The sequence below is a fragment of the Orycteropus afer genome, unplaced genomic scaffold (genome assembly GCF_000298275.1).
Source record: "Orycteropus afer afer isolate SDZICR_OR568_19922 unplaced genomic scaffold, OryAfe1.0 scaffold00067, whole genome shotgun sequence".
Taxonomy (NCBI): domain Eukaryota; kingdom Metazoa; phylum Chordata; class Mammalia; order Tubulidentata; family Orycteropodidae; genus Orycteropus; species Orycteropus afer.
This window is the reverse complement of record NW_006921654.1, coordinates 5,439,407-5,467,069: the sequence shown is the minus strand read 5'-3', so window position 1 is coordinate 5,467,069 and position 27,663 is coordinate 5,439,407. Positions and strand designations below refer to the sequence as shown.

Genomic DNA, 27,663 nt, shown 5'->3' with positions numbered 1-27,663 from the left:
TTTTGGTCAATGACATGAGACAAAGTATATGTGAACTGCTGTATGAAAAGTGAATTTACTCTGTAAATCTTCACCCAAATCCTAATAAAAAAAAAAAAATGCAAGTGCTGGTATCAACAACAACAAAAAAATATGGCTAGAATAATTACAAGAAAAATGAATTTTTGAATTAAAAAGCAGTTAGCAGATAATGAATTAAATTATTACAAGAATACCAATTATTACAGAATACCAGCAATGGGATTGACAATTACCTAGGTGCCAGGAAGTTGTATCATTATTACTACCAGAATATTAAGTTATTAATAAGTTTTGAAAACTGGCTATTTCATCAAATGTGTTTGCTGCAGTCTGAACATCACTTGCTCGTTGCTGTCTTTGCCTTTTGGACAGCCATTCCTCTCATAAAGAATGCTTACATCTTCACCTTCTACCTCATTCCACATATCTCCTTTCTCTTATCTGACTCAAAACCTCAAAACACAGTCCTAATATTACTTGCTCCTTTATTCCAAGTTTTCTCAGCATTTGTCATCACTTGTAATGTATGAAATAATTTGGATTCATTTGTGTCTAGTTCCTTAGTATATGAAAGCCCATTTCCACTATTTCTTACAAGCAGGGTCTCTGTGATCACACATTTTCTCTATTTCTACCAGAGTACCATTCCTAGCACAGTGTGGGCATTTAGTATGAGTTGATTAATTACATACAGCTCTCTATTTGTGTCCAGTACGAAAATTCACAAAGACTATGAGAAAAAAAAATGAATAACCTCCACACAGATGAAACAACACAGAATCCAGAATACAATTTCCTGTACATTAAACCAATTATAACAATATTGCAAGCAACTTAATCCAAGCTTTCCATCAGAGAAGCACTCCATTGTAATAGTTAATAGCAAGAGTCTGATAAATCTGAGTTAACTAATCTTACCTTTATCACCTATAAGTACAATGACATTGGGCAAAATTTAACCTCTCCAGAACTTGATTTCTTCATATTTAAAATGGGGATGCTGCTCACAAGGCTATTAAAGAATAAATTGTGCTAACGTATACAAGTGTTCAGCGGAGTATGCTCTTAATAATGGTCATGATTATATTGCTATGTTTTAATTTTCCAAAAATTTCAGTTTAGCTGAGAACATTTTAAGCCTCTATAGCCTCAACATCTGCTTTGTGACAGAGGACATAAGCTGTGTTCTTGTTGGTCTACCAACCACCCCTATTCCACATTTCACATAGTTTGGTAAGGTTGCCAACCTTGATGCACTAGGCAGGGCATGTGATCTAGGTCTGGTTAATCATTGTCTCCATTCTGGCAATAAGATGGAGTAGGTAAAACAGAGCTAATCAGAGTCCTTCTCTAAGACTGAGATACGGGTGCTAGGAGGGAAAAAAAATTTTTTTTTTCTTTCTAGACAAGGATTATTAAGTTGGGGCAATATACTCCTAGGACTGCTATGCTAACTTTCATGACTACACAGAGTTAGATTCCATAGCAGGAGATGCTGCAACCAAGTAATTTGAGCCTTTGGATCCCACTGTCCCTGAACCTAGATCCACTCTCAGTCTTAAGAGTTACATGAGGTAATACATTCCACTTCTGCTTAAATTAGGTCAGTTTGGGGTATCTATCACTTGCAATCAAAATAATTCTTACCAAAAAATTGTATGGGTTTCTTTTGCTAGAAGGAGCCCTGGCTCCACAGGAGAAAGACCTGATAATCTGCTTCCATGAAGATCATGTTGTTGTTGTTATGTGCCGTCGAGTCGGCCCCGACTCATAGCGACCCCTCCTTGGGTTTCCGAAGCAGTATCACTACGGAAGTAGGATTGTCCAACCTTCCTTCCGAGGAGTGGCTGGTGGGTTTGAACCTCCAGCCTTCTGGTTAGCAGTCAAGTGCTTTAGCCACTATGCTACCAGAGAAGATCATAGCCAAGAAAATCCACGGGCAGTTCCACTCCGTCACGTGGGGTCGCTATTCGGTAGAATCAACTCAATGGCAGCCAACAGTTCTGACAAAGTAAAGCTTTCCCTTAATCACAGTCCATCTCTGACTTCAAGGCCTGTTCCTGAGCTCTTTATATTTTTGTTGTCCTAGCTATAAAAATACACATACTTGCAAAGTTGCTTGATTCACAGAAAAGTGAGGTTCAAAACACCACCAAAATAAGTGCTGAGAATAATTTATTATTAATTTCCGAGTATCAAGAATTTTGGTAAACACAGAAAAGAAGTAGGAAGAGTGCTATTACTCTGTGGGAAATGTAATGAATGTCACAAAACAAAATTTGTATGAATTGTAGAATAGAAAACCAATTTGCTCTATAAACTTTCACCCAAATCACAGTTAAGAGGGAAAAAAAATCTGAAAAGCTCCTACTAGCTCACCTGCACTCAAGCAAATTCATCCTTCTGGCTTCTTTTCACAGCTTCCTATATAGTGTTTAAACCTCCTAACAAACATGGTGCTTTTTCATTTAATCTCTATCAGCATTTTTGATATTTGTAGAACAATGCAGTGGACATCTATGATTGAAGTCTGCCAAGCTTCCATTTCTCTTTCTTTTGCTAGAATCACCTCAATTGTGCTTTGAACAATCAACCCTTACCACTTTTAGTCTCTGTGGTTTCAGTGGAGTTGCCCTATTCCCTGGCTCCAAAGGTGAGTTTGTGACCTAGACCTGGCCAATCAGAACATTCCATATATACCCCTTGGCCACATGACTGGAACATGGTTGAATGAGGTCCAGTATTTGGAGAAATACAGTACAATATCAACTCTCTTCAAATTAATTTATAGATTTAACATAATTTCAAAGTATCAGAAGATTTTTTTTAATTTCTATTGTGATTTGGGTGAAAGTTTACAGAGCAAATTCACTTTCCATACAGCAGCTCACATACACTTTGCTTAATGACACTGACTGCAATTTCCCACAATGAAACAGCTCTCTTCCCACTTCCTTCCCATAGTTACCTCCTTCCCCAGGTCCTTCCCTCCCATGCACTCCTGCCCCCAAACTGTCTCTCCGTGCATACACAGCCCTTCTATTCTCTCCCATGACTGATCTCTCCAAGGAGTGTATCTACGTAACATAAATATTCAGCTCATATGCCTGCCTTTTGTTTGGCTGGAAGCCACAGGACTGGGTTCAACTCCAGACCCGAAGGAGCCACAGTCTCAGGGGTTCCAACCACACTCTATCAGACCAGCAAACCTGGTCCTTTTTTGTTTGTTTGTTTTAATGACTGAATTTTGTTCCACATTGTTCTCCCACTCTAGCCAGGATCTCCTACATAGATGCCCCACTGAGTGCTTGACAGTGGTAGCCAGGCACCATCTAGTTCTTCTGGTCTCATAGACACACAGACTGAGGACTGCATTGTGTATCAGTCCATTGGACTAATCGTTTCTATGTGTCTTTGGTTTCCTTCATTTTTCTTTGCTCTGGACGAGGAGAGACCCGTCATTGCATCTAGATAGCCACTTGCAAGCTTTTATGATCCTAGTAGTTATTCACCAAAGTAGGATGTGGAACATTTTTTTGTTACTATGCTTTGGGTGAAAATTTACACATCAAATTCACTTTCCATACAGCAGTTCACATACACTTTGTCTCATGACATTGACTACAATTCACTCCAATGCAACAGCTCCCCTCCCACTTCCTCCTGATAGTTACATCTTCCCTGTGTCCATCCTTCCATGCACTCCTGCCCCCTGAACTGTCTCCCTGTGCATAAACAGCCCTTCTTTCTCCCATGATTGTTCTCTCCAAGGAGTGTATCTACCTCAGGTAAATGTTCAAGTCATATGCCTGTCTTTTGTTTGGATGGAAGCCACGGGTGTGGGTTCAATTCCAGACCTGAAGAGCAGCTAGGGGCCATAGTCTCAATGGTTCCACCAGGCTCTACCAGACCAGCAAACCTGGTCCCCCCACACACACTTTTTTCCAAATGATTTTGAGTTCCACATTGTTCTACCTCTCTATCAAGGGTCTCCTACATAGATCCCCTTCCAAGTGGTTGACAGTAGTAGCCGGACACCATCTAGTTCTTCTGGTCTCATAGTCATATAGGTTGCAGATAGCATGGTGTACCAGTTGCTAGGACTAATTGTTTCCATGAATCTTTGGTTTTCTTCGTTCTTTTTTGTTCTGGATGAGGAGAGACCCATTGTTGCATCTAGATGGCAGCTTGCAGGCTTTTAAGATCCCAGTCGCTACTTGCCAAAGTAGGAGGTGGAACAATGTTTTGTGTAGTATGTTATGCCAATTGAGCTTGATGTCCCCTGTGACGATGGTCCCAAGCCCACTAATTCAACTACTCGGTCCCTTTGGGTAGCTGGCTGTGACCAAGAAGTACAACCTTGTCCCTTGTCAGCTCTACTATACACCTGGGAATTCTTACAGATCATACAAATACACTTATAGGACCATTGTCCGCCAACCCTATACATGGTCTTCATAGATATACCTAGTAGTTCAGCCTGTCCACCCATCTATCCTCCCATATAGCCACGTTTGCCTTCACTGACAGTACAGTACTGTATGTGCAAAAGGGTTCACCTTTGTTGTCTGTTACCTCCCATGTACCTACCTCTCTCTGTCTTCCTCTTCCTCAATGCTACCATGTTGATCACACACCTTTAGTATATTGCCCTTCTCTTCACCCAAATCAATACTTACCTCTACCTATCTAACAGTGTTCCCTCCCCTCCCCTTCCACCCCTGATAACCAACAAAGAAAATTTCCTTCCATAGATAAACCTTTCCTTGACTTTTACAATAACGGACTAATACAATATTTGTGCTTCTGTGATTGACTTATTTCACTCAACATAATGTCCTCCAAGTTCATCCACGTTATGCGGTTTTGCAGATTCTACGTTATTCTTTAGGGTTGCATAGTATTCCATTGTGTATATTTACCATAGTGTGGTTATCCATTCCTCATTTGATGGATACCTAGGTTGTTTCCATCTTTTGGCTATTGTAAATAGTGCTGCAATTAATATGGGTGTGCATATATCTGTTCTTGTCCTGGCTCTCTCACTTCTTTAGGATATATATCTAGTAATGGAAAGGCTAATTTCAACTTCATAAGGAATCACCATACTGCTTTCCACAGTGGTTGTATCATTTTACAGTCCCACCAGCAGTGTATGAGAGTTCCAATCACTCCACCTTCTCGCCAGCATTTGTTACTTTCTGTCTTGTTGAACTTTGCTGCTAGTGCTGGGGCCAAATGGTATCTCACTGTTGTTTTGATTTGCATCACTCTAATGGGTAATGCTCGTGAACATTTCTTCACATGTTTGTTGGCTACCTGAATATCCTCTTTGGTGAAGAGTGTCTATTCATGTCTTCTGCCCATTTTTAAATTGGATTATTTGTCTTTTTATTGTTGAGGTGTTGGAGTTTTTTACAAATTTTAACGTAAGTCCCTTGTCAGATATGTTGTTGCCAAATATTTTTTTCCCAATTTGTAGGTTCTCTTTTGACTCTTTTGAAGAAGTCTTTGGAAGCACATAAAAATTTAATTTTTAGAAGGTCCCATTCATCTAGTTTTTCTTCTGCTGTTTGTGTACTTTGGGTTATGCTTGATAGTCTATTTATGCCACATATTAGGGCCCAAAAATTTGTTCCTATTTTTTTCTTGAGGAACTTTATAGTTTTGGGTTTCACAGTTAAGTCTGTGATCCATCTGGAATTAGTTTTTGTGTATGGTGTGAGGTAAAGATCTTGTTTCATTTTTCTGCAGATGGATATCCAGTTTTGCCAGCACCATTTGTTAAACAGAAAATCTCTTCTTCAATTAATGGATTTCAGCCCTTTGTCAAAGATCAGCTGACCATAGGTTGATGCATCTATTTCTGGGTTCTCAACTTCATTCCCTTGTCTATGTGTCTGTCATTGTACCAATACCAGGCAGTTTTGACTACTGTGGCTGTATAGTAGGTTTGGAGATCTGGGAGTGTGAGACCTCCTGCTTTTGTTCTTCTTCAATAGCACTTTGCTTATCCAAGATCTCTTTGCTTTCCACATAAAGTTGTTGTTGTTGTTGTTGTTGTTGTTATTTGCCCTCGAGTCGGTCCCGACTCATAAAGTTAGTGACTGGTTTTTCCATATCTCAAAGGATTTTAACAATGATAAAATAATTTCACAATTCATTTGGAGAAATAAGTGGACTATATCATGCAAGAAAAATTTAAAGAATAACAATAGATTATTTCAAATTTGTCTTGCCTAATATAGTTCACAGGAATTGGAGTTAAATGCTGTCAAGTCAGTTCCGACTTATGGTGACCTTATGTATGAAGAACAAAACAATGCCTGGCCCTGCACCATCTTCGTGGTTGTTGGCATGTTTGAGTCCATTGTTTGACCTATTGTTTTTAATCTAACTGAAAGTTTTCCTTCATTTTCAATGACTTACTAGTTTACCAAGCATGCTGTACTTTTCGAGTGATTAATTTTTCCTGATGTGCCCAACATAAGTGAGCACAACTGTCATCCTCAATTCTAAGAAACATTCTGGTGGTATTTTTTTCTAAGATCAATTTGTTCATTATTCTGGCAGTCCACTACACCACAGCTGGAATATATCAATTCTGCATTCCTTTTTTACTGTCCAGTTTTCATGAGCATATGAAGCAAATAAAAAGACCATGGTTTAGGATAGGTGTACATGACATCTTTGCTTTTTAAATCATTAAAGAGGTCTTTTGCAATAGATTTGCCCAATGCAGTATGTCATTCGATTTCTTGACTGCTGGTCCAAGTAGAATGAAATCACTGACAACTTCAATTCCTTGTTTATTATTATGCTGTTTATCAGTCCAGATATGATACAAAATACTCAAACAGAAAATCCAAAATCAGCTCCTAAAATGTGAAAAATTAACTCTTTTTTAAAAAAGGTATATTTCAAATCAATGAGAAAAGGACAGATCAGTCTTAGGGTGACAGATATATAGTATGTGTACTAGACCTCACCCTCTGGTACATTCACTGCAGACATCACTAATAAATCATAGCACTACTTCCTGCTGAACCCAGATATGGCTTTGGAATCTTTTCCCACCAGGCATTCTAGGCAGGCAGCCACTACTAATCTATCAGAACTAAGAATGCAAGAGAATTATTTGACAAATAGTGCTGAGTCAACCAGTTAACAATTTGGATAACAGTTACTGTATATCATATGCCAAAATAAATTTTAGGTAAAGAGTTAAATATTAAAAATGAAACCATAAAAGGATGAGAACATGGCTTATACAGCAGGATGTGCTCGGAGAGGAAGAGAGAAGCACTGAGATCAGGAGAAATGAGAAACGAGAGCCAGCTTTTTTCCTGGATTCCTAAGACCCATTGGTACCTTTATAGTAATCCATCCTTTTATACAAACTAGTAAAAATAAATTTCTGTACTTTGAAATCGAAAGAGCCTTGAATAAGACAACTATCTTGTCTTTTTAAATTTTTGCTATTTGGATGTAAACTTTTTTTTTTTTTTAAATGTATACTCTGTACTTTTTCTGGATCTCTTTCAATGAAAAAATACAAACTTCCCATTTTCCATATGTGAGGAGTAATATTTTATATACATGACAGATTAATTAAACTCAAAGATACATTACCTCAATTTTCTCATCTCTCTATCCCATTAAGTTTACATTGCTTAAAGCCTTCCAAATAATTTACAAATTTAAAAACAAGAGGGTCACAAGACAGTAGAAAGAAAAATTCTGCAGAAACTAAATAGAAAAAAAAATTGTACTTCACATATCTTTAAGTGGTGATTTGTCAAAGCATTCTAGTAATGTCTTGGGAGTCAGATCAAGAAATAAAACCAAATTTGAGTTCTGTACCTCTTTCATTTGTTCCAAAAGGAAATTCTACTGATATCATAATTATCAGCACTTTTTTCATATACAAAATTATTACATAAATAATTTTGCTTTTACAATGAAACTGAACACAAATTTTATGAAGGAATCAGTGCACCTTCCTTAAAAAAGCACTTAAAGTAACCAAATCAATTGTCTTTCTTTAGATACAAAATTTTAAACTCACAAAAATATGCCATCCATTCTCCACAGGAAGTCAAAAGCTCCTTTCTTTAATCTAGAAAAAAGACCGTACAAAGAAAAATACTCTCAATTTGTGTCACTAATTATAGAATAATGTTTAGAACTAAACATTTTTCTCAATCTCCACTGGTAACAGACAGTTACATCATGTTAGACTGTGTTCTCTAAAGAAACAAAACCAGTAAAGCTTATACAGAGAGAAAGAGAAATTTATCTCAGGAAAATGGCTCACACACTTATAGAAGCTGGCAAGTCCAAAGTTCTTGGATCAAACGTCAAGCTGAAGGCTTTTCCTGACTCACGCAGCTGCAGGGGCTGAGGAGCTCAAGGTTGGTAGGCAGTATACTGGCTGCTGACTCCAACAAATGATGAATCCAAGATCTCCGGTCTGAATGGTGGATTGTTCGCTCACAGATAGTTGTAGGCAGCACAACAGAATCCCGATCCACAGAAGACTGTCTCTTTTCTCAGGATGTCCATAAATATACAGGAAGCAGGCCACAGCCCTATGGAAACTCCCTTTCAACGGATTGGCTGCTCAAAACATATACATCTGATCCCATCATCAGAACAACCCACATCACAATTGCTTAAACCACACAGAATTGTGGTCCAGCCAAGTTGAAACACAGCTCTAACTATCGCAGTCCACCTCTTGTCAAGTTGGCAGTTGTGCACATCTTCTTAACCATACATAATCTCTAAATAAGGACAATTATAAAGTCATATTTGCACCTAATATGATATGTTAACACACATACAACCAAAACACATTAACTTTATTTACATTTCACAGTCCACAACAGAAGGAAACAAAAATATTTGATGCACATACACAATGAAGAAATATAACAATAACAGTCCTCGTTTCTGCAACAGGTCACGTAGTTGTAGCTGATATTCAGAACTACCTTCTTCTACCATCCATTCTGTATTTCCCTTGCTCTCAACAAGCACCTCAGCTGCTCATGGTTCTTTGCCTGGTGGAGTGACCCAAACCTTCATTCCTGAAGGGTCTGGGCCATTAGCAGTCATATCAGAATTGGGTTGCTGTAATTTTCCATTGACTTTAATCACAGGACATGGTAGTACTAGAGACATCCTAAAGAATCTCTGGCATTCCAGACATATTCTTCTTTAGCTCCATTATATAATGCCCATCTAATTTCCCCTTGGTAATCAGGATCTATCACACCAGACAGTACAGTAATGCCCTTCTTTGGCTGTTGCCATATATTGGACGCTGGTTTAGATCATATGCAGCCTCCTGGAGAACACTGCCCCAAACCTTCAAGGTATTGCCCCCTAGCCGGTGCCGTAATTGTGTTTTCAGGAGGCCATTCCATCATTCCAGCTGCTTCAGGATGATAGGACATGGTAAGACCGTGGATTCCATGAGCATAGGCCCTTTGCCGCACTTCATTTGCTGAGTTGTGAGTCCTTTGATCTGAAGCAATGCTGTGTGGGACACCATGATGATGGATAAGGCATTCTGTACATCCATAGATGGTAGTTTTGGCAGAAACATTGCGTGCAGGGAAAGCGAATCCATATCCAAAGTATCTATTCCAGTAAGAACAAAACGCTGTCCTTTCCATGATGGAAGTGGTCCAATGTAATCAACCTGCCACCACGTTGCTGGCTCATCACCCAGAGGAATGGTTCCATATTGCAGGCTCAGTGTTGGTCTCTGCTGCTGGCAGACTGGGCACTCAGCAGTGGCGGTGGACAAATCAGCCTTGGTAAGTGGGAGTCCACGTTGCTGAGCCCATACATAACTTCCATCCCTGCCACCATGGCCACTTTGTTCATGAGCCCATGGAGCAATGACAGTAGCAGCTGGGGAAAAAGGACGGATGGTTTCCACTGAACATGTCATCCTATCCACGTGATTTTAAAGTCCTCCTCTGCTGAGGTCACTTTTTGGTGGGCATTCATATGAGACATGTATCTTTACTCCTTTGGCCCAGTCAGAGAGTTCTATCCACATACCTCTTCTCCATACATCCTTGTCACCAATTTTCTAATTATCCTCCTTCCAAGTCCCAGACCATCCAGCCAAGATATTAGCCACAGCCCATGAATCCGTATATAATCGCACATCTGGCCATTTCTCATTCCATGCAAAGTGAACAGCCATATGCATGACTCTAAGTTCTGCCCATTGGGAGGATTTCCCCTCACCGCTGTCTTTCAAGGAAGTCCCAGAAAGGGGCTGCAGTGCTGCTGCTGTCCACTTTCAAGTGGTGCCTGCATATCGCGCAGAACCATCTGTAAACCAGGCACGAGTTTTCTCTTCCTCAGTCAACTGATCATAAGGAACTCCCCACAGGCCATGGATGCAGACTGGGAGAGGGAAGGTAATGTGACTGGAGTGGAGACTATAGGTATTTGGGCCACTTCCTCATAAACTTACCTGTGCCTTCAGGTCCTGTTTGAGCTGGAAGTCTGATATACCATCTCCATTTAATGATGGAGTGCTGCTGTGCATGTCCAACTTTATGACTGTGGGTCAGACAACACCTAGTTCATAATGGGCAGCTCAAGCCTCATGGTGACTTGGTGGCCCATCATTAGGCATTCATTCTCTACTAAAGCCCAGTAACAAGCTAAAAGCTGTTTCTCAAAAGGAGAGTAGTTATCTGCAGAGAATGGCAGGGCTTTGTTCTAAAATCCCAAGGGTCTGCATTGCAATTCACCAATAGGGACCTGCCAAAGACTCCAAACAGCATCTCTATCTACTACAGACACTTCAAGCACCATTGGATCAGCCGGATCATATGGCCCAAATGGCAGAGCAGCCTGCACGGCAGCCTGAACCTGTTACAGAGCCTTCTGTTGTTCTGGGCCCTACTCAAAACTAGCAGCTTTCAGAGTCACTTGATAAATAGGCTGCAACAACACAACCAAATGAGGGATATATTGCCTCCAAAATCCAAAGAGGCCCACCAGACATTGTGCCTCCTTTTTAGTTGTAGGGGAAGCCAGACACCATAACTTATCCTTTACTTTAGTAGGAATATCTCCACATGCCCCACACCATTGGACCCCTAGAAATTTCAATGAGGTGGAAGGTGCCTGAATTTCTGTTGAGTTAATCTCCCAACCTCTAGCACGCATATGTCTTACCAATAAGTCTAGAGTCATCAATACTTCTTCCTTACTAGGCCACGGACAGTTGTAGGCAGCACAACAGAATCCCGATCCACAAAACAGTGTCTCTTTTCCCAGGATGTCCATAAATATACTGGAAGCAGGCCACACCTCTAGGCAAACTCCCTTTCAACGGACTGGCTGCTCAAAACATATACATCTGATCCCATCTGCAAAAACGGCAAGGAGGCCACATGTTCTGACCTCCTCTAACCCTACAAGGGGAAGGCAGGATTACCAGCAGTAACCCAAGGCCTATTACTGCAAGGCCAAACATGCTGCCTCCCTCCAGCCCTTTCACCAACCATTCCTCCCAAAGCACCCACCACCTCTCTCCTGGGTTCGATAATTTGCTGCAGTGGCCACACAGAACTCACAGATTACAGGGTTTATTAGGGAAGCACCAGGCTACAACTCAAGTCCAGGAAGAACGCTCAGTCTCTCTCCCAGCCCACCGTCCCTCAGCCAAGAGTCTCTCACAGTCCCTTTTCCAGCAGTGCTGGTCCCTCGGTGTCTCACTCAGTGATGCGTGTCTCTTGCGGCTCTTTCCCAGCAGCACGTGTCTCTTTCAGGGGTGCGTGTCTCTTTTGGCAGCACGTCTTCCTCCACCAGCAGTCAGAGAGAGTTCTGCCTCCAGGAGGCCTCCTTTTGAGCCTAGAAGGGTGGTCAAACTAGCCAATCACAGCATCAGAACTCTAAGCACGTGAGAGAGAGTGGGCACCTCCCAGAACATTGTATTGTGCCGCTCCCAACAGAAATAACCCAGGTGGATAGCTTCAGCAATCAGGGGCTGCTCAGTTGCTCATACAAAATCCCACCTTGGAGTTTACAAAGATTTATGGGTAGAAAAGCCACACTAAGTAATTTACTACACCGCACCATCATTGGAACAACTCACATCACAATTGCTTAAACCACACAGAATTGGGGTCCAGCCAAGTTGACACACAGCTCCAACTATCACATATCACATAAGTGCTTTACAACCAAGTTAAATGGTATAAGTTTTACACCCTTTGAATTATTCCATTTTTTTACACTGATAACAACCATTCTTCTACTGGCCTTGGATAGATATCCCAGGACTAATTCTCTAGATCCAATCCGTCATTTCTTCCTTTAAAACTGGCTCTCAATTTTCCATTCCCATGTTCCTGGGAGATCAAACGCCCATGCCAGTAACAGAGGCTCACAGATTTTCCACAAATATCAAGTTTTTGGTGCATGGGCCGTTAGGAGGAGGCTGTCTAGACAGAAAAAGCACCACCTCCCTGCCACCCCCATGCCCCCAGTAGATTCTGCTATGTCCCCTTGTAAGAATCGCCTGCTTTAAAATATTTCCTGAATTGCATCTTCCTCTCTCTGGTCTTACTGCCATTCCTTACCATTACCCAATGAAAACCCTTATCACCTCCAGTTTGAATTGCTTTTTACTACAACAGCTGTAGTTTTTCCTACCTTTGGTCTTTCCTCTTTGCATTGAGTCCAGTGCCTCCACTCCTGCCAACCAAAAATTCTGTTCTCATCATGTCACTTCCTGGCTCAAAAACAGGTTGCATCAGTTTTCACCCTTTCTTCCTGTCCCTTCAACATCTCTTCCTCTCGTTGGCCTTTTCTCCATGTACAAAATGCCCAATTCTTTCCCATTCAAAACAAAACAAAATAAAAAGCAAACAGCCACAAAAATAAAATCTTCTTTGGACACTTCACTCAACTGTTCTTTTATTTTGCTGAAAAACTTTTTAAAAGCGCCGTCTACTTACTGCCTTCTGCTCTTGTCACTCCACTGACACTGTGTAGTCCTCCAACGATCTTGTTAACCAATGTTCAAATCCAATGTACTCTTCTGAGTCCTCAATTTTCTTGGCTTCTGTGCCATCTGAAGTTGTTGATCACCTCCTCCTCCTCCTTGAAGCTCCTGCCTCCCTGACTTCTACCGTACCATTTTCTCCAGACTCCCCTCCTACTGCCCCTACCATACCTTTCCAAATTCTTTTTCCTTGACCCTTACCTTACCTTTTTGAAGTTCCACCTCAGTTCTTCTCTTTTAATCTGTACTCCTTCTTGATGATTTCATCCACACTCATGGCTTCACTTATACCACATCTACACTGTCATTTTATAAATCTTCATCTTAGTTCTGACATGTCTCTTTGACTTGACCTGTGCTTTCAACCTGCTACTGGCCTTTTCCATGAGTATGTCATATAAGCAACTAAAATTCAACATGTGCAAAACCAAGCTTATCTTTACCCAAAATACTAGTTCCTCCCCCATTCAATGTCATTTCAGTCTACCCTGTTTTTGAAGCCAGAAATCTGAGCGTTATCCTCCACTTTACTCTCTCCCTCGGCCCTTAAACTGATCATTTAGTTTCGGTGCTTCTATCTCCTTAACATTTTCAGCTTTACACTGTCTCATCCAGGCTCTCTGTCCTTATGGTGTCACAACAGCGCCGTAACTGCTCTCCCTTATCTCTGTCTTGAGGTCCTATACTCCATCTGCCACTCATGACTTTCTAAAACATGACTCCCTCACGTAAAGCATTTCAGTGGCTTCCATACCCATAGCAGTGGTCTCTTTAAACTTTCAGACAGAACACTCCTATTAGTAAAAATTTTAATATATACATGCTCAATCTATAAACATTTATTAATGCATATATCTTACAAAACATATAAAAAATGTAGAAATTAAGAATTAGATCAAGATGAAAAACACTAAAATAAACCTAAAGAAGTAATACCATCATTAGCTACTATATGACTCAAAGTGTAATATATTCTTAGGGTGTTGTTGTTGTTACATGCCGTCGAGTCAGACCCGACTCACAGCGACCCCTCCTTGGGTTTCCGAGGCATTATCACTTCGGAAGTAGATTGCCCCATCTTCTTTCCGAGGAGTGGCCGGTGGGTTTGAACCGCCAGCCTTCTGGTTAGCAGTCAAGTGCCTTAGGCATTACACTACCAGAGCTCCCATTCTTAGGGTAAAGTTCATAATTAATGATAAAATGTACAAATGAGTATTTCAAATAGTCTTCTTAAAAACATTTTCCCCCTCGACTTTTTGTGATTTGGATGAAAGTTTACTAAGCACGTTTGTGTTTTGATCCAACAGTTCACACACATTTTGTTTTGTGACATTGATTTCAATCCCCACAACGTAACATCTCTCTTCCTCCTTCCTCCACATGGTTACCGTTTCCCTGTGTCCTTCTTTTCTATGCACTCCTGCCTTCTGAGCCTTCTTCCTATGCCATTGCTGCCCTTCTGATGGCTCATGGTTTATTGTTCTAAGGAGCACACCTTCCTGGTGTAACTGTTCACCTCATAGACCTGTCTATTATTTGGCTGAAAGTTAAGCCACAGGAGTGAGTTCAATTCCAGGCCCAAAGGGTGACTAGGGGCCAGAGTCTTGGGGGTTTCACCAGTCTCTAACAGACTAGTGAGCCTGTCTTTTTTATGATTTTGAGTTTTGCTCACATTTTTCTCCTACTGTATCCAGGATCACCAATTTTGATCCCTTTCCAAGCGGTTGGCGTTGATACCCATGTATCGTCTAGTTCTTGTAGTCTCAGGGTCACGCAGGCTGAGGTTTCCATGGTCCACCAGTCCCTTGGACTAACTGGAAAATGTCACTTTTACAGGCTGATTTCTTGGCAGACATGATTACCATGAAATGTGATAAAGAGCTCCCATGAGGAGTAAAAAGGCAGCTCTATCTTTTTCTTATTACTTGTAGTGTTGGAATTATCTTTAATCCATGGGTTGTGTGTGTGTATACATGTGCAAATCTGCAAGCTACAGGCCTACCTTGTGAAGCTTAATTTAGTTAAAAGCAGATAATATAATATAAATCCACTCAACCAGGCTCAAGAAAACTGTAGTAAGTTGCAATATCACAGGGACATCACTACCAACCCCTCTGCTTTGTGCCGCTTCCACTCCCCCCTTAGGATGTCACCTTTTTACCAAATGTGTTGAGACATGGATGGTCTTTAAAGACTAAGTGAAAGCACCAGTGTCATCTATGTATTAGGTATTAATAAAGGTTGGTGTTGCTGTTATTATTATCATTAGCTTAAAAATATAAACACCACTTGGAGACCACTGTTTGGTAATACATACAAGGCCTTTCATAATCTCACTCCCGCCCTCCTTTATAGCCTGCTGTCCTGGTACATACTTCCTGTACCTTACCCATGCTGAATTACTTCTTTCAACATAGCAGCTATTTATCACTTTCTTGCCTTTGACATGCTATTTCTTTCACACTTCTAACCTCTGCTTCCAGCCACAGTGTCTCACTCCTATTAAAGCACTGAAATAACTGCCTTCTCACCCCCTAAAGGGCAGGGATTACTCTCAATTTTGAATTCCCAGCATGTACCACAGCACCTTATTTGCAGTAGGTACTTAATAAATGTTGACTGACACAATGAAACATGTCCAAATTCATCTGGCTGGGTTTCAAAGCATTCCATTATCTGGCTCCAATCAATCTACTCAACTTTATTTTCTTCTCCCAAATCCATTCCAATTAGCCATTCTCCTCATTTCCTTGTTTTAGGAACTCTACTTGGACTGTCTTCCCTCCATCTAAAAAGATGCAACCTGTACTTCAAGCCTCAGATCAATTTCTCTTCTGCCATGAATCAGACTCAACACTTCCATCCCCCACTGATAATTTCCTTCAGAGAACTCTTGAAGAACTAGTACTACACATTTTAATAATTACTCCCTATGTAGTAGTTTTCTCAACTAATTTTCATGCTATGTTCTTTGATGACAGTGACCACATTCAAATTCTTCTGCACCCTTATCTCTTACAACACACTGCAACATGATAACATACAAAACCAAAACCAAACTCACTGCCGTGGAGTTGGATCTGTGTCACAGCAACCCCTCCTTGGGTTTCTGAGGCTTATCACTAAGGAAGTAGACCGCCCAATCTTCCTTCCGAGTGATAATGTACAGGAGATGCTTAAAGATCGAACTGACTGGTTGTAGGTAGCATGGCTCAGGGGAGAAAGCAATGGACTGGGATTTGGTCCAAATTTCACCAGAAATTCATGAAGTGACCATAAGCATATTACCTAACCTCTCTATCTGTCATCTGTAAGATGATGTTTTACATTCTTTAAAATCCCAGGAAAGATTTTCCCTCCTTCCCAAAAGAAACATGAAAATTTCTCCCCTAAAAATTCTAAAAGAACTTGGGTAAGTCATTTAACCTCAGTGAATCTCAGTTTAATTATCTGTAAAGCAAAGATAAACAGTCCATTCATCTCAATCAAAACCAACCAACTCACTGCCGTCAGAGCTGGTCCCAACTCACAGCAACCTCTCCTTGGGTTTCCGAGGCAGTGTCTATACAGAAGTAGATTGCCCAGTCTTCTTTCCAAGGAGTGGCTGGTAGGTTTGAACTGTGAGCTTTTTGGTTAGCAGTTAAATGCCTTAGGCACTAAGCTATCAGAGATCCTACTCATCTCAAAAGACTGTGCAAAGATCTAATGAGAAAATATAGATAAAAATATGTAGATAATCCAAATATAATCCTGATAAAAACGTAAGGCATTGTTACACTCTAATGTAGAAAATGCAAGCCAGGGTATTATTTGTTGTTCAGTTAGTTCAGCATGTTAACAAACTGAACGACAATAATATCACTGGCTTGCATTCTGCACATAAAACAAGTGCTAACACCAAAGAATAATGTAGAGTCTGCAAAACACCACGTAATATGGATGAACTTAGAGGACATTATGCTGAGTGAAATAAGTCCATCACAGACGGACAAATTTAGCATTAGTTTGTTGTTGTGGGAGGGTCAAGGAAAGGTTTATATATGAAGGGAAACTTTCTTTGCTGGTTGCCAGGGGTGGGAGGGGAAGGGAGGGAACACTGCAAAAAAAAAAAAAAAATGCACTGACCCATGTCACTTTAGTTTTGTGTATTTCACTGTACATAAATTATATTTCAATAAAATGCATTAAAAAAAAACCCAAAACAAGTGCTAACATAGCTAATGACACTGACCGGGTCCTTGAACAGTCATCTGCGAACAGCAACACTGTTCCACAGCCACATATACCATACCCCTAATGTACAAAGGTACACATTTAGTCACAGTGTAAAGTAACCTTTATACAGGAAGGACTACCCAGCAGGGAACAGAAGACAGAAGGCTCTTGCTGAGATCTAAATTAAGGCCTGGTTATAATTCCTGAAAATATTCTTAGAATTTTCATAACCACTCTGTATTAGAATCAATCAATTTCCCATATATTTTGGTAATAACTTGGGGATCATACTTTAGCATGAAGGGGATTCTATAAGAAATAATCTGGTGATAAAGACATAGATTCTCATACAAGCATATCTAATCATTCAAGTAAAACACAAAGAAGCTAGTTAAACAAAAAGAAACGAGACAAGCACAAAAACACAAACATCCTGACAATTTAGTGGTCTCTAAGAGACAGATAAATGAATATAATGAATATACATGCAAAGTCTCAAACAAAACATAAAATGCTTTTCCTAGGGCACTCTCAACTTGTCTAATATATAAAGTGGTTAGTGCAGGAATCCAAACCAGCTTCTTTACCTTAGCAGCCTAAAAACATCAGCAGTATTTGTTACATGTCCCCCTGACACACACAAAGAACTCTTATTATATATGACACTCAAGATCTCAGACCATTCTGGATGCAAAAATTATTTACAATTCTGAAGTTAAATTCATGCCAGGCCACCTCTTCAACATACTTAAACCACTTCCTTTTCAGAAGATTTGGTAATAATACTTTAGAATCATATTTAGGCAATAAAAAATGATTTTTAATAATATCCCAGTGAGAAATGCTTTAAAATATTGATATTTCCTTAAATATTATACCTTAAACTGGACATTTTATACCATTTTTCCTACTTCTGAACACTTTTTGATGTGTAGTCTAATTTTACTTAGACAATTTTATATCCTTAAATATATAAATTCTAGAATCTTTTGGAATAGACCCTATTTCTAGGACAAAGGACAGTAAATTCAACATACAATATATGACAGGTGAATAGAGTCACTCATTTATGCCTATAATCTGCATAATTAATACGAAGGCTATTTGATGTGCCATGTCTTCACATCAGTACAAAACAGTCACTAGCCAAAACATAAACCAAAAAGAACCAAACCCACCGCCATCAAGTCAATTCCAACTCAACAACCCCCATAGGGTTTCCCAGGCTGTAAATCTTTACAGAAGCAGACTACCTCCTTTTTCTCCCGCTGAGCAAGCTGGTGGGTTCGAACCACCGACCTTTTGGTTAACAGCCCAATGCCTTAGCCACACCACCACCACAGCACCTTAGCCAAAATACAAGTATATACTTACCTGGCAAGTTTTAAAGTTCTGAGTAGTAAGTAGTAAGGATGAGGAAAAATCAAAGGGATGAAAAACTAAATGCAAAATTTAAAGATAAAATGTTGGCCTTTGCAAGAGATGACAGAAAAACAGCAAAACAAGATTGGAAAAAAATGGTTTGCATCCGAGAAACACCAACTCACTCACCTCAAACAGTTCTTATTCTTATCTTGTATTTCTTTTCAGGTCAAACAGAGTGCTGGGTTTTAACCACTTGGTATGCTGGCTATTCTGAGTCTCAAGGCATACTCATGACCCAATCCTACCCTCCTCACACGGACTTTGGTTTGTGTTCATTACTGTATTCTCAAGCCCTATAAAAGTGCCTGGCACATAAATTGATGCCCCAAAATAAAAACTCTCCCAAGAGCAGTATTATTACCATCCTCATGTTATAGATGAGGAAGCTAAGGCTTTGCAAGGCTGAATAACTTGCCTAGGGACATCACAAATCCTTGAGCCAGAAACAAACCCAGGTCAGTCTGATCACAAAATCCTTGCTGGTATTCAACACTGGGCAGGATAACTTCTTCATGTCTCACACTTCTGTGTCTTACTGATACAGAGCTCTTTACTTAGGGGAAGGCTTCCTACAAGTTTCAACTTTTCCATCAACCTTTTCCTAGGCAAGGAGCTCTGGTGGGGTGGTGACCAAAATGATGGCAGATCAAACCCACCAGCCACTCCATTGGGCAGAGACAGCAGTCTGCTTCTGTAAAGATCTACAGTCTTGGAAACCCTATGGGGCAGTTCTGCTCTGTTCTAAGGAGTCAGTATGAGTTGGAATTGAGTTGATGGCAGCGGGTTTGGTTTGGTTTTTGGTTTTCGCAGGCATCTGCAACCTCTGATTCCCACTGAGGATCTATGTAGACCTCTCTCTCTCTCTCCTTTGCCCTGTGCCTTCCCTAGAGGCACTTTAAACCCCTTATTTACTTATCTCTCTCTTCTGTCAACTCTAAGCTTCCCCAGGGCCTCTAGCACGTGGTTGTTGTTAGTTGCCTTTGAGTAGCTCTGAATCATGACCACCACCTGTCTGTCAGTTTGTAGTACTATGGATAGTATTTTCAGTACCATCAGGATCACTCATGGTGGGCAAGTTTCAGCAGAGCTTCCAGACTAAAACAGACTAGGAAGAAAGACCTGGCAATCTTCTCCCAAAATCAGCCAATGAAAAAAGCCTTATAAACCTGCCACATGGTAGATGTTGAATAAAATAAATGTTTAATGAATGAATGAACAATATCCTGAGATGAAAAGGGACCTTTTTGCTCAGGTCCCTAACCACAGGCAACCAGAGACTACAGTTTTCCTTGGCATGGAGGTGGCAAAGGCATGCCTGAGATTCCCTGCCCACACCACAAAAGAGCATCACGGTGCTATGTAAAAGGCAGTTTTTCATGTTTTGAGTCATCTAGTGGGAGAGCAATGCGGCTTGAAAACTTTAAGAATCAAGCATAAAATTTATCTTTTAAAAGTGGATAGGGTATCAGTTCTCAGTTTTACATACTGTTGGTTCTAATTGAAACACTGTTCTCAGTGATTTTGTACATTTTGAGAAGTTTTCTTTTCATACCCCTTGGCTTAAAAATGCAATGCCATAAACCCACCATATTCCCAACACCTATGAGAACAAAAACTGCTTGTCTTTTACCAAATGGGAAAATAAAGCAGAACTTGTGTGTCTGGTAAAGAGGCATTCAATAAATATATTATTATGCTGCTGTTTGTAAACTCTTTCTGAAAGCACATGTGCCTATTTCAGGCGAGTGAATACTAGGTAACTTTCACTAGATGGTTTTCATTTTACTGGTATGAACACCAGGTTCAAACTATAGCTAAAAAATAACTGGCTTTTCTTTCTTTTAAAAGTATAGTATAAAGAGTTTAACTGATCATCACTGAGTACTATATGTTGTTGTTGTTTGCCGTCGAGTCGGCCCCGACTCATAGCGACCCCTCCTTGGGTTTCTGAGGCAGTATCACTACGGAAGCAGGATTGCCCAACCTTCCTTCCGAGGAGTGGCTGGTGGGTTTGAACCGCCAGCCTTCTGGTGAGCAGTCAAGTGCCTTAGGCACTATGCTACCAGAGCTCCTTAAATTCAGTATTCTGGCTCTAAGAATTTATAACCAAATGTACTAATTTAAGACAAATGGTACTCATTTAAGATAAAAAAAATTTTTTACACACACACTATTCAAGTCACAATCTAATGCTAATTTATTAATTTCTTCTAGCCCCACCTATAAGTGGGATATAAAAAGGATTTATAAATAGAGTACTATAAAGGTGGGACAAATTTAACAACTGGAACACATTATTTACTTTCAAACGAATACTTTCCCAAATATTCATGCATACATTTGGCAAAGAGTGAAAATCATTTTGCCAAGCTAGATCCCAGCCTCTTAGTTGATTGTCTCCGGCCCCACCCCACCCCTTCTCTATCCTTCCTGGCTAGGAATACCCTCCTGACTCATCTCTGCCTAAGTCCATCACTTCCTTGGAGACCTGGCTCAAGATTTAGCTCCTTGAAAAAGACCTCCCTCACTAATCCCCACTTCCACTAACTACTTCCTAACTTTGCACCCCCCTGGCATTTCATGTCGTTTGCACCACATCATCACAAACTTCATTTGTCTTTCCCTCACTGTACATTGGTTTGCATTTTTTCTATCATTTCCTCAACATAAAGACCAAATACGGACAGCATCTTCTCCTTTTATATCCTCTTTTACTGAGGTGGCAATAAGTATTTTTTGAATGACTGAACCACAAGCAAAAGCCAATCGTTTAAAAATTTAAGACAGTAACTGGTTTTTCAGATAGCATTTACAATACACTATCATCTCTACTATGCATGCGTCCTTAGAAGGTACGAGATACAATTCTGCCTTAGTTCTATCAATTCCTCATACAAGATCCGGATTACAGATCACATAGATACTTAAATCAGAAAACCAAACCCGTTGCCGAGGAGTCCATTGCGACTCACAGAGACCCTGTAGGCCAGAGCAGGGTTTCCAAGGCTGCAAATCTGTATGGAAGCAGACTGCTACGTGTTTCTCCCACCCAGTGGCTGGTGGGTTCGAATCACCCACCTTTCGGTTAGCAGACTAGTGCTTAACCAAGATAAAGAAGGTTCCTGGCTATTCAAATGTATCTCGTGATTTACCATGTCAAGTTTCTCATAAAAACGACATGCTTGTCAGTGCTAGGACGCTGACACCAGTCTCTTGTAAAAGGGGCATAACTCTAGCTGGCAGTAACTGTTCAAACACATGAGCCTCCACTGTTAAACAAGGCTCATTAACCACACAAACTTGCTGTTTCAGCTTTCTGGCTTCAAGGAAGTGCTATGATCGACTTTGGTTATTGTTGAGAGCCAATGATGGGTTAAATTCCCATAAATTAACCAGCGTTTGGGTGGTTTGTCCAAGTATACTGCTGGCATCAGTCTGGATGGATTTTTTTTTTTTTTTTTTTTTAATAGATCCGCCGGCCTCCGGGAGCCAGCGGTGAGTAAAGAACGAAGCACCGCGGCAATTCTCAGCAAGCAAAGCGAGACCTGCAAACTCGAGCCGTCCGGGCTCCCTTAGTTCTTAGCCACAGCTTATCGTGCGGCGGGGGAGGGGGGCTTCAGACGCGGCTGCTCCTTACGAAATCGCAGCCAAGACTGACTTGAGAGTGCACGCCACACTTCGGCGGCTGCTCAACTTTTTCTGCAAGGAGCATCAGTTTTTCCACCCTCAATGCTCCAGAAGATGGGGTACAGGAGATTATCAGCCATAGGCAGAGGGGAAGGAGAGCAACCCGAGGAGGAGGGAACGGGTTCGCTCCGCCCAAGGGGCAGGGTGGCAGAAACAAAGTGCGCGCCGGCGAGCCCGAGCGCCGCCGCGGCCCGCCCGCCCGGCCCCGCTCACCCTCCAGCAGCACCTCCTTGCCCGCGCGCTTCAGCGCCTGCACGGCCTGGTCGTGGGTGGCCTGGCGCAGGTCGGTGCCATTCACCGACAGGATGGCGTCGCCCAGCCGCAGCGCCCGGCTCTGGTCGGCCGCCAGCCCCGGGAAGATCTTGGAGATGAGAATCGGCATCCGGTTTTCGCGGCCGCCCTTGATGCTGATGCCCAGGCCGCCCGCCTCCTGCTTCACCACCCGCACTCGGCGCACGGGTGGCGACGCGCCCGCCTCGCCCGCCGAGCTCCGCGACGGTGCTGGCGGGCTCGGGGGACCCAGGCCGCGGCTCGGACTCGCAGGCAATGAGTCGCCGGCGCCGCCGCCGTTCGGAAGGCCATTGAAGGCGGCCGCCGCCGGCCCCAGAGCGGGCTCGGACTCGGCCGCCGCAGCGTCGCCCGTCAGGCTCAGGTTCTCGCCGCTCAGCTCGGCCACCACCCGGACCCAGCGCTCCCTCAGCAGCAGCTCCACCAGCCCCGCTTTGGTTGCCCGCGTCCACACCGCCATGGCCGGCCCTGCTCCTGCCGCCGCAGTCGCCGCAGCTACCCTCATTCCAGTCAGGCAGCCTCGGCGCTTCCCTCTTCCCGCCCGAGGGGGCGGGTCCGGCCACTCCCCCCCCCCGGTGGTGATTCATTATTCATGAGAGGTCACGCCCACCTTCCGGCGCGGGCGGGGCGGCAGAGAGAGGCTGGCGGTACAGCTTCCGGGAGGGTAAGAAGTTGCGAAGAGGGGTGCCTTGTAGCTGCTCACCGGACGTGGGCTGCCCAAGCGCCCCTCAACCCCCTGACCTCTACCATGCAGTTCACAGGAGCTGCCTGGGCACGGAAGGCAAAATGCAAAATCAGCTTCGAGAAGCACTCTGCAGTCCTGCAACATCTGGGTAGCTTGTTCATTCTCGCGTTGACTAGTTCATTGCGTAGTTACTGAGCGCTCAGCCCTTTGCTTGGACTCCTTTAGAGGGCTGGAGATGAGCTGTACGAGACGTAGTCACAGCTGAGAAATAGCAGTCTAGTGGGAGAGGAAAACGCATAACCAACCAACTAGGTGCTATAGTATGTGGTTTGTGATATGTAGAAAATGTCCCAGGAGCAGAGTGGAAGGAACATGTGGGGGACAACTTCACAAAGGTGACAATAGAGGGTGGATAGCTCAAACATTAGAAAAAAATAAGAAAAGGTCCGCAGGTATGAATCCCAGCATTTGTTACTCTGCTTTGTAGATTACCTGTTTACTTGCCTGAAATGCAAGAGAGGACCATGTCTTCTTCAGCCCTGTAGGAAGTCCTCAAAGATATTTGCAGAATGATGGTTATTTAGGAAGATGCCGGAATTCCAATATGAAAAGAGCATGGGGTCAGTGGAGGTAGCAGAGTGAGTGTGAAAAGCTCATATAATCAAACAATGAAGAGTTTGAACTTTATAGATCTTTCTTAGCCTGGGGGCCACAGACTTCTGTTGGGACAAGTGGAGATGGGCATCCCCAGAAAGTGTATGTAAAATTTGGACTGTAAGGTGAGTTTAGGCTTCTATCCAGTTCACAGAGACATCCCAGGGCCAAAAGCCACACGCAATGCTATGCCCACTGCAGAGCCTGCAACAGCCGGTACGCAAACACAGGTGATGCAGTCCGCTGGCTTCTTTCAGCTTCATGGGCTGGAAAGCTGAAGAAACTGAGGCCCAGAGAGCCAAAGACTGGTCCAGAGTCCCCAGTGAGGAAGCAGTGACCACAGCTCAGGCCTCCCAGCCTCTTGGTCCAGTGTTTCCACTACATAGCTGGGCCCTCAAAAATGAGGGTCCAGAAATCAAACAACTAAGAAACTGGCTTTCAGTAAAAACATGGAATCATGTTTTCTAACTTGCCTTCAGCACAGCATTTAAAGCAAAACCCCATGCTTTCATTCTGTGGGTGGAGGTAAAGAAAGGGAGTGTGCACCAATTTCTTCAAAAAAGGGACCATACACCTGCTTGTTCATGAAGTACACATTGAAGTTCATGAGCCATGTCCATGCACCACACTATAAATGCACATTCATGTGTGGGCAGAAACTTCCAAAGAGCCTCCAGTACTGGGAGTTAAAACAGTAAAACTAGAGGCTGGGAAGCACCCAGAGCCCAAATGAAGAAAGAATATAAAATGAGAAAAGTATTTAACAAAACAATCAATCTGCAAAGCAGAATCCTCTTTGCAATTAGCGGGACAGGATTTTCCAACCTGCAAATGTCAGCAAAAGCTCAATCCGCCAGCCCTCTCTTAAATTCAGCCGCAGGAAGGCCAGCTCGATGTTGCAGCGGGTCTTGATGTGCCAAAGTGCAGCAGTCACAGACACTTCTGGCTCCGCTCCAGCTGAGGCATGAGTCCCCAGGGGCCGGGGTTATGGGAATTTCTGCTTATTAGAGAGCACTTGGCAGCTAATTCCTTAGAGCAGGGATGCTATTGTTTAACACGTTTGCATCCATAATCACCCAGGGGGTGGGCACTTGAGGACACTTTTATTAGCAAAGGGGAACTGCTGGAGAGTCTTTCCAAGACTATCAAGACCTTTTTGGTCAACAGAATTGGAGGAAGTCAGATCTTCCAACTAAAAGTGAGGGCACTTATATAAGATAGCCAGTTATATAACAAAATATTTAACCCTGGGAGTAGAGAGAAGCTAACAGAGATGGGTTATTTGGAGTACATGGAGATTTTTCCTTAAAGAAATGTTTGTAATGTATCTGTACAAAATTTTCAAGGTGTATTTACAAGGCCCTCCATCAGAACCCAAATGAACTTTTCGCCATTCTTGGATCTGCCAAACTCACTTCGGTGTTCCCTGATGCCTTTCACATATGCTGTCTTCCAAACACCTCTGGCCTCCTTCCACCACTTTCTCACATGGCAAGATCCTTATCCCAGGTTTCCCTGCATAGCCAAGTGGTTGGGATTCTTACTTTGAAAGATCCCCCCCCCCAATGCCTGGTTGATATGTCCAAATAGATGATAAACTACAGGAAGGCAGGGACCACCCAGCGACTTATTTCTATAGGCCATTATTCCAAGGATATTGCCTCAAAGAGAAGGAACTCATTAAACATGTGAGTGATTGAAATTCAGTGTCTTGCGCTGTAGTCTTTTCAAATAACCTCTCTGAAGGTTACTGGTTCCTTGCAGAGTGAAAATTACCATCTAGGAAATCTCAAGTAGTCATGGAAATCCACTTACTGTGGAAAATGAAATCTACAAATAAAAAGAGGACCTATCTGTTTCCACAGCTTCTTAAGGACAGTGAGACAAGGTTAGATAATTCTTTGAACAGGGATGTTATTTTATCTGCCTCTAAAAAAAGAAAACGGCTGAGATAATTCTTAATAACCTTCCATTCCTGTCACCTATCAATATCTATTCTCCTCTGCTCGAGCTGTTCTCTTACTATTTCTCAGAATGGGGCAGGGCTCGTTGCTACTTTAAAACGAGGGGGTTAGTTTCATTCTCTTGGTTCCATAATTTCATCTTAAGATTCTGTGACTCAGGCTCTGATTCTGTGCTTTCTCAAACCATCAGGTTTGAAGGGAAGATGCAAAGAACAGTTTTTTTTTAAATCTCCCTTACAGTGTACGTAGAGTATAGCATGGATATTAAGAGCACAAGGTTCAAATCCTGATTTGGCCACGTACAACCTATATGACAACGGGCAAGGGGCTGAGGTCAGGAGGCTCAGTCTCTTCTTGGGAAAAATTCAGGTAACTTCTGCCTCTAAGTGTGGTTGTGAGGGTTGCATGAGATGATACATGCAAAGTGCTTAGTACAGTGGCTACAACATAAAAAGTATCTGCTGCTGTTATTATTACCTTTTGACCTTCAGAAGAAGCAATAATAAAACCTTTGGTAGAAACTCTCCAGTCGAGAGTCTATACTTTATCTAGGAATGAGTTTGCCATAATACCGTTTGATTCCAGGCTTAAAGGGCAAAGAGCCAAATTAATTTCAGTGACTAACATCTTGTAGAAAAGCTACAGTTGGGCGAAAGAGAGAAGATAATGCCAAGAGTCCGTCAAAGGAAAGAATTAGTGTAGCTGGGGCTAGTTCCAAGGTTTGAGTGTTGTGTAATTTCATAAGGAAGGAGGGCCCCAGGCGAAAAGCAGCTCTGAGCAAGCCTGAAGGTCACTACCACAAAGGCAGCTCAATTCCAGAGAAACAAAAGCAAGAACTGCTCAATTACTATGAAAGAAGAGGTGAAAGGGAGAAACAAGCTTGTTCAATAACCAGTCCAACTTTGAAAAATTACCCACACATAATTCTTCCCCAACTAGAAGACAGTGAAATCAACTGTCCATTTCAGTGGACAGTATAATTTTGCCTTCAGGGAAAAAATACCCTAAAACCTATTTTCTTTCCCGTAACAAACATGAAATTAAAGAGGAAAAGGTGTATATATCCTTTAGCTGATGTAAGCACATTTTTAAAAATTCATCCCGCCAAGGTAAATCACTATCCATCTGAAAGCCACAAAAATGGATTAACTGTCTCATGCATTATGACTATGGAAAACCACATCTGCTCACCACATTCATAATGAGAAGCAGCTGGTGATAGTTTTGTAGCGTTGTGTCTTTCTTTTTAGGAAAATTTTACCAAGGACATACTAAGCAGGTTAGTTTCATTGAATTCACTTAGCTATGGAAAATCACCAGTGTTTTTTTTGTTGACAGTCATGGAAATTGTATAATTTGCCATGAAATTCAAATGAGGCTCCAAAGGAAAAGCTCATCCCCCACCAACATCACCAGTTCTAACAATTTCCGGTGCCTCATAACTCTGCAGTCTTACAGTAGCTTCAGTTCTCATCCTTCATATACTACTGGACATCAAAACACATTTATTGACATCTATGGTATCAGGCTTCTATCCCAGTTTTAGCGCACTCTGGTAGTGTAGTGCCTTGATGGAACTACAGACTGAATAGTTGACTCCTAACCAGAAGGCTCGCAGTTCAAACCCACCAGCCACTCCTTGGAAGGAAGGTTGAGCAATCTAATTCTGTAGTGAT

At 42.0% G+C, this 27,663-nt stretch overlaps 1 protein-coding gene across 1 annotated transcript in view; it reads right to left on the bottom strand.

Moving 5' to 3' along the window:
* The window catches only part of SNTB2 (syntrophin beta 2), a 133,511-nt gene extending 110,322 nt beyond the window's left edge, over nt 1-23,189 (bottom strand). The window contains exon 1 of the mRNA XM_007940301.2: nt 22,610-23,189. Coding sequence (XP_007938492.1) covers nt 22,610-23,189 — 580 coding nt within the window. The remainder of the gene's footprint in view (nt 1-22,609) is intronic.
* Nucleotides 23,190-27,663: the final 4,474 nt, after the last annotated feature.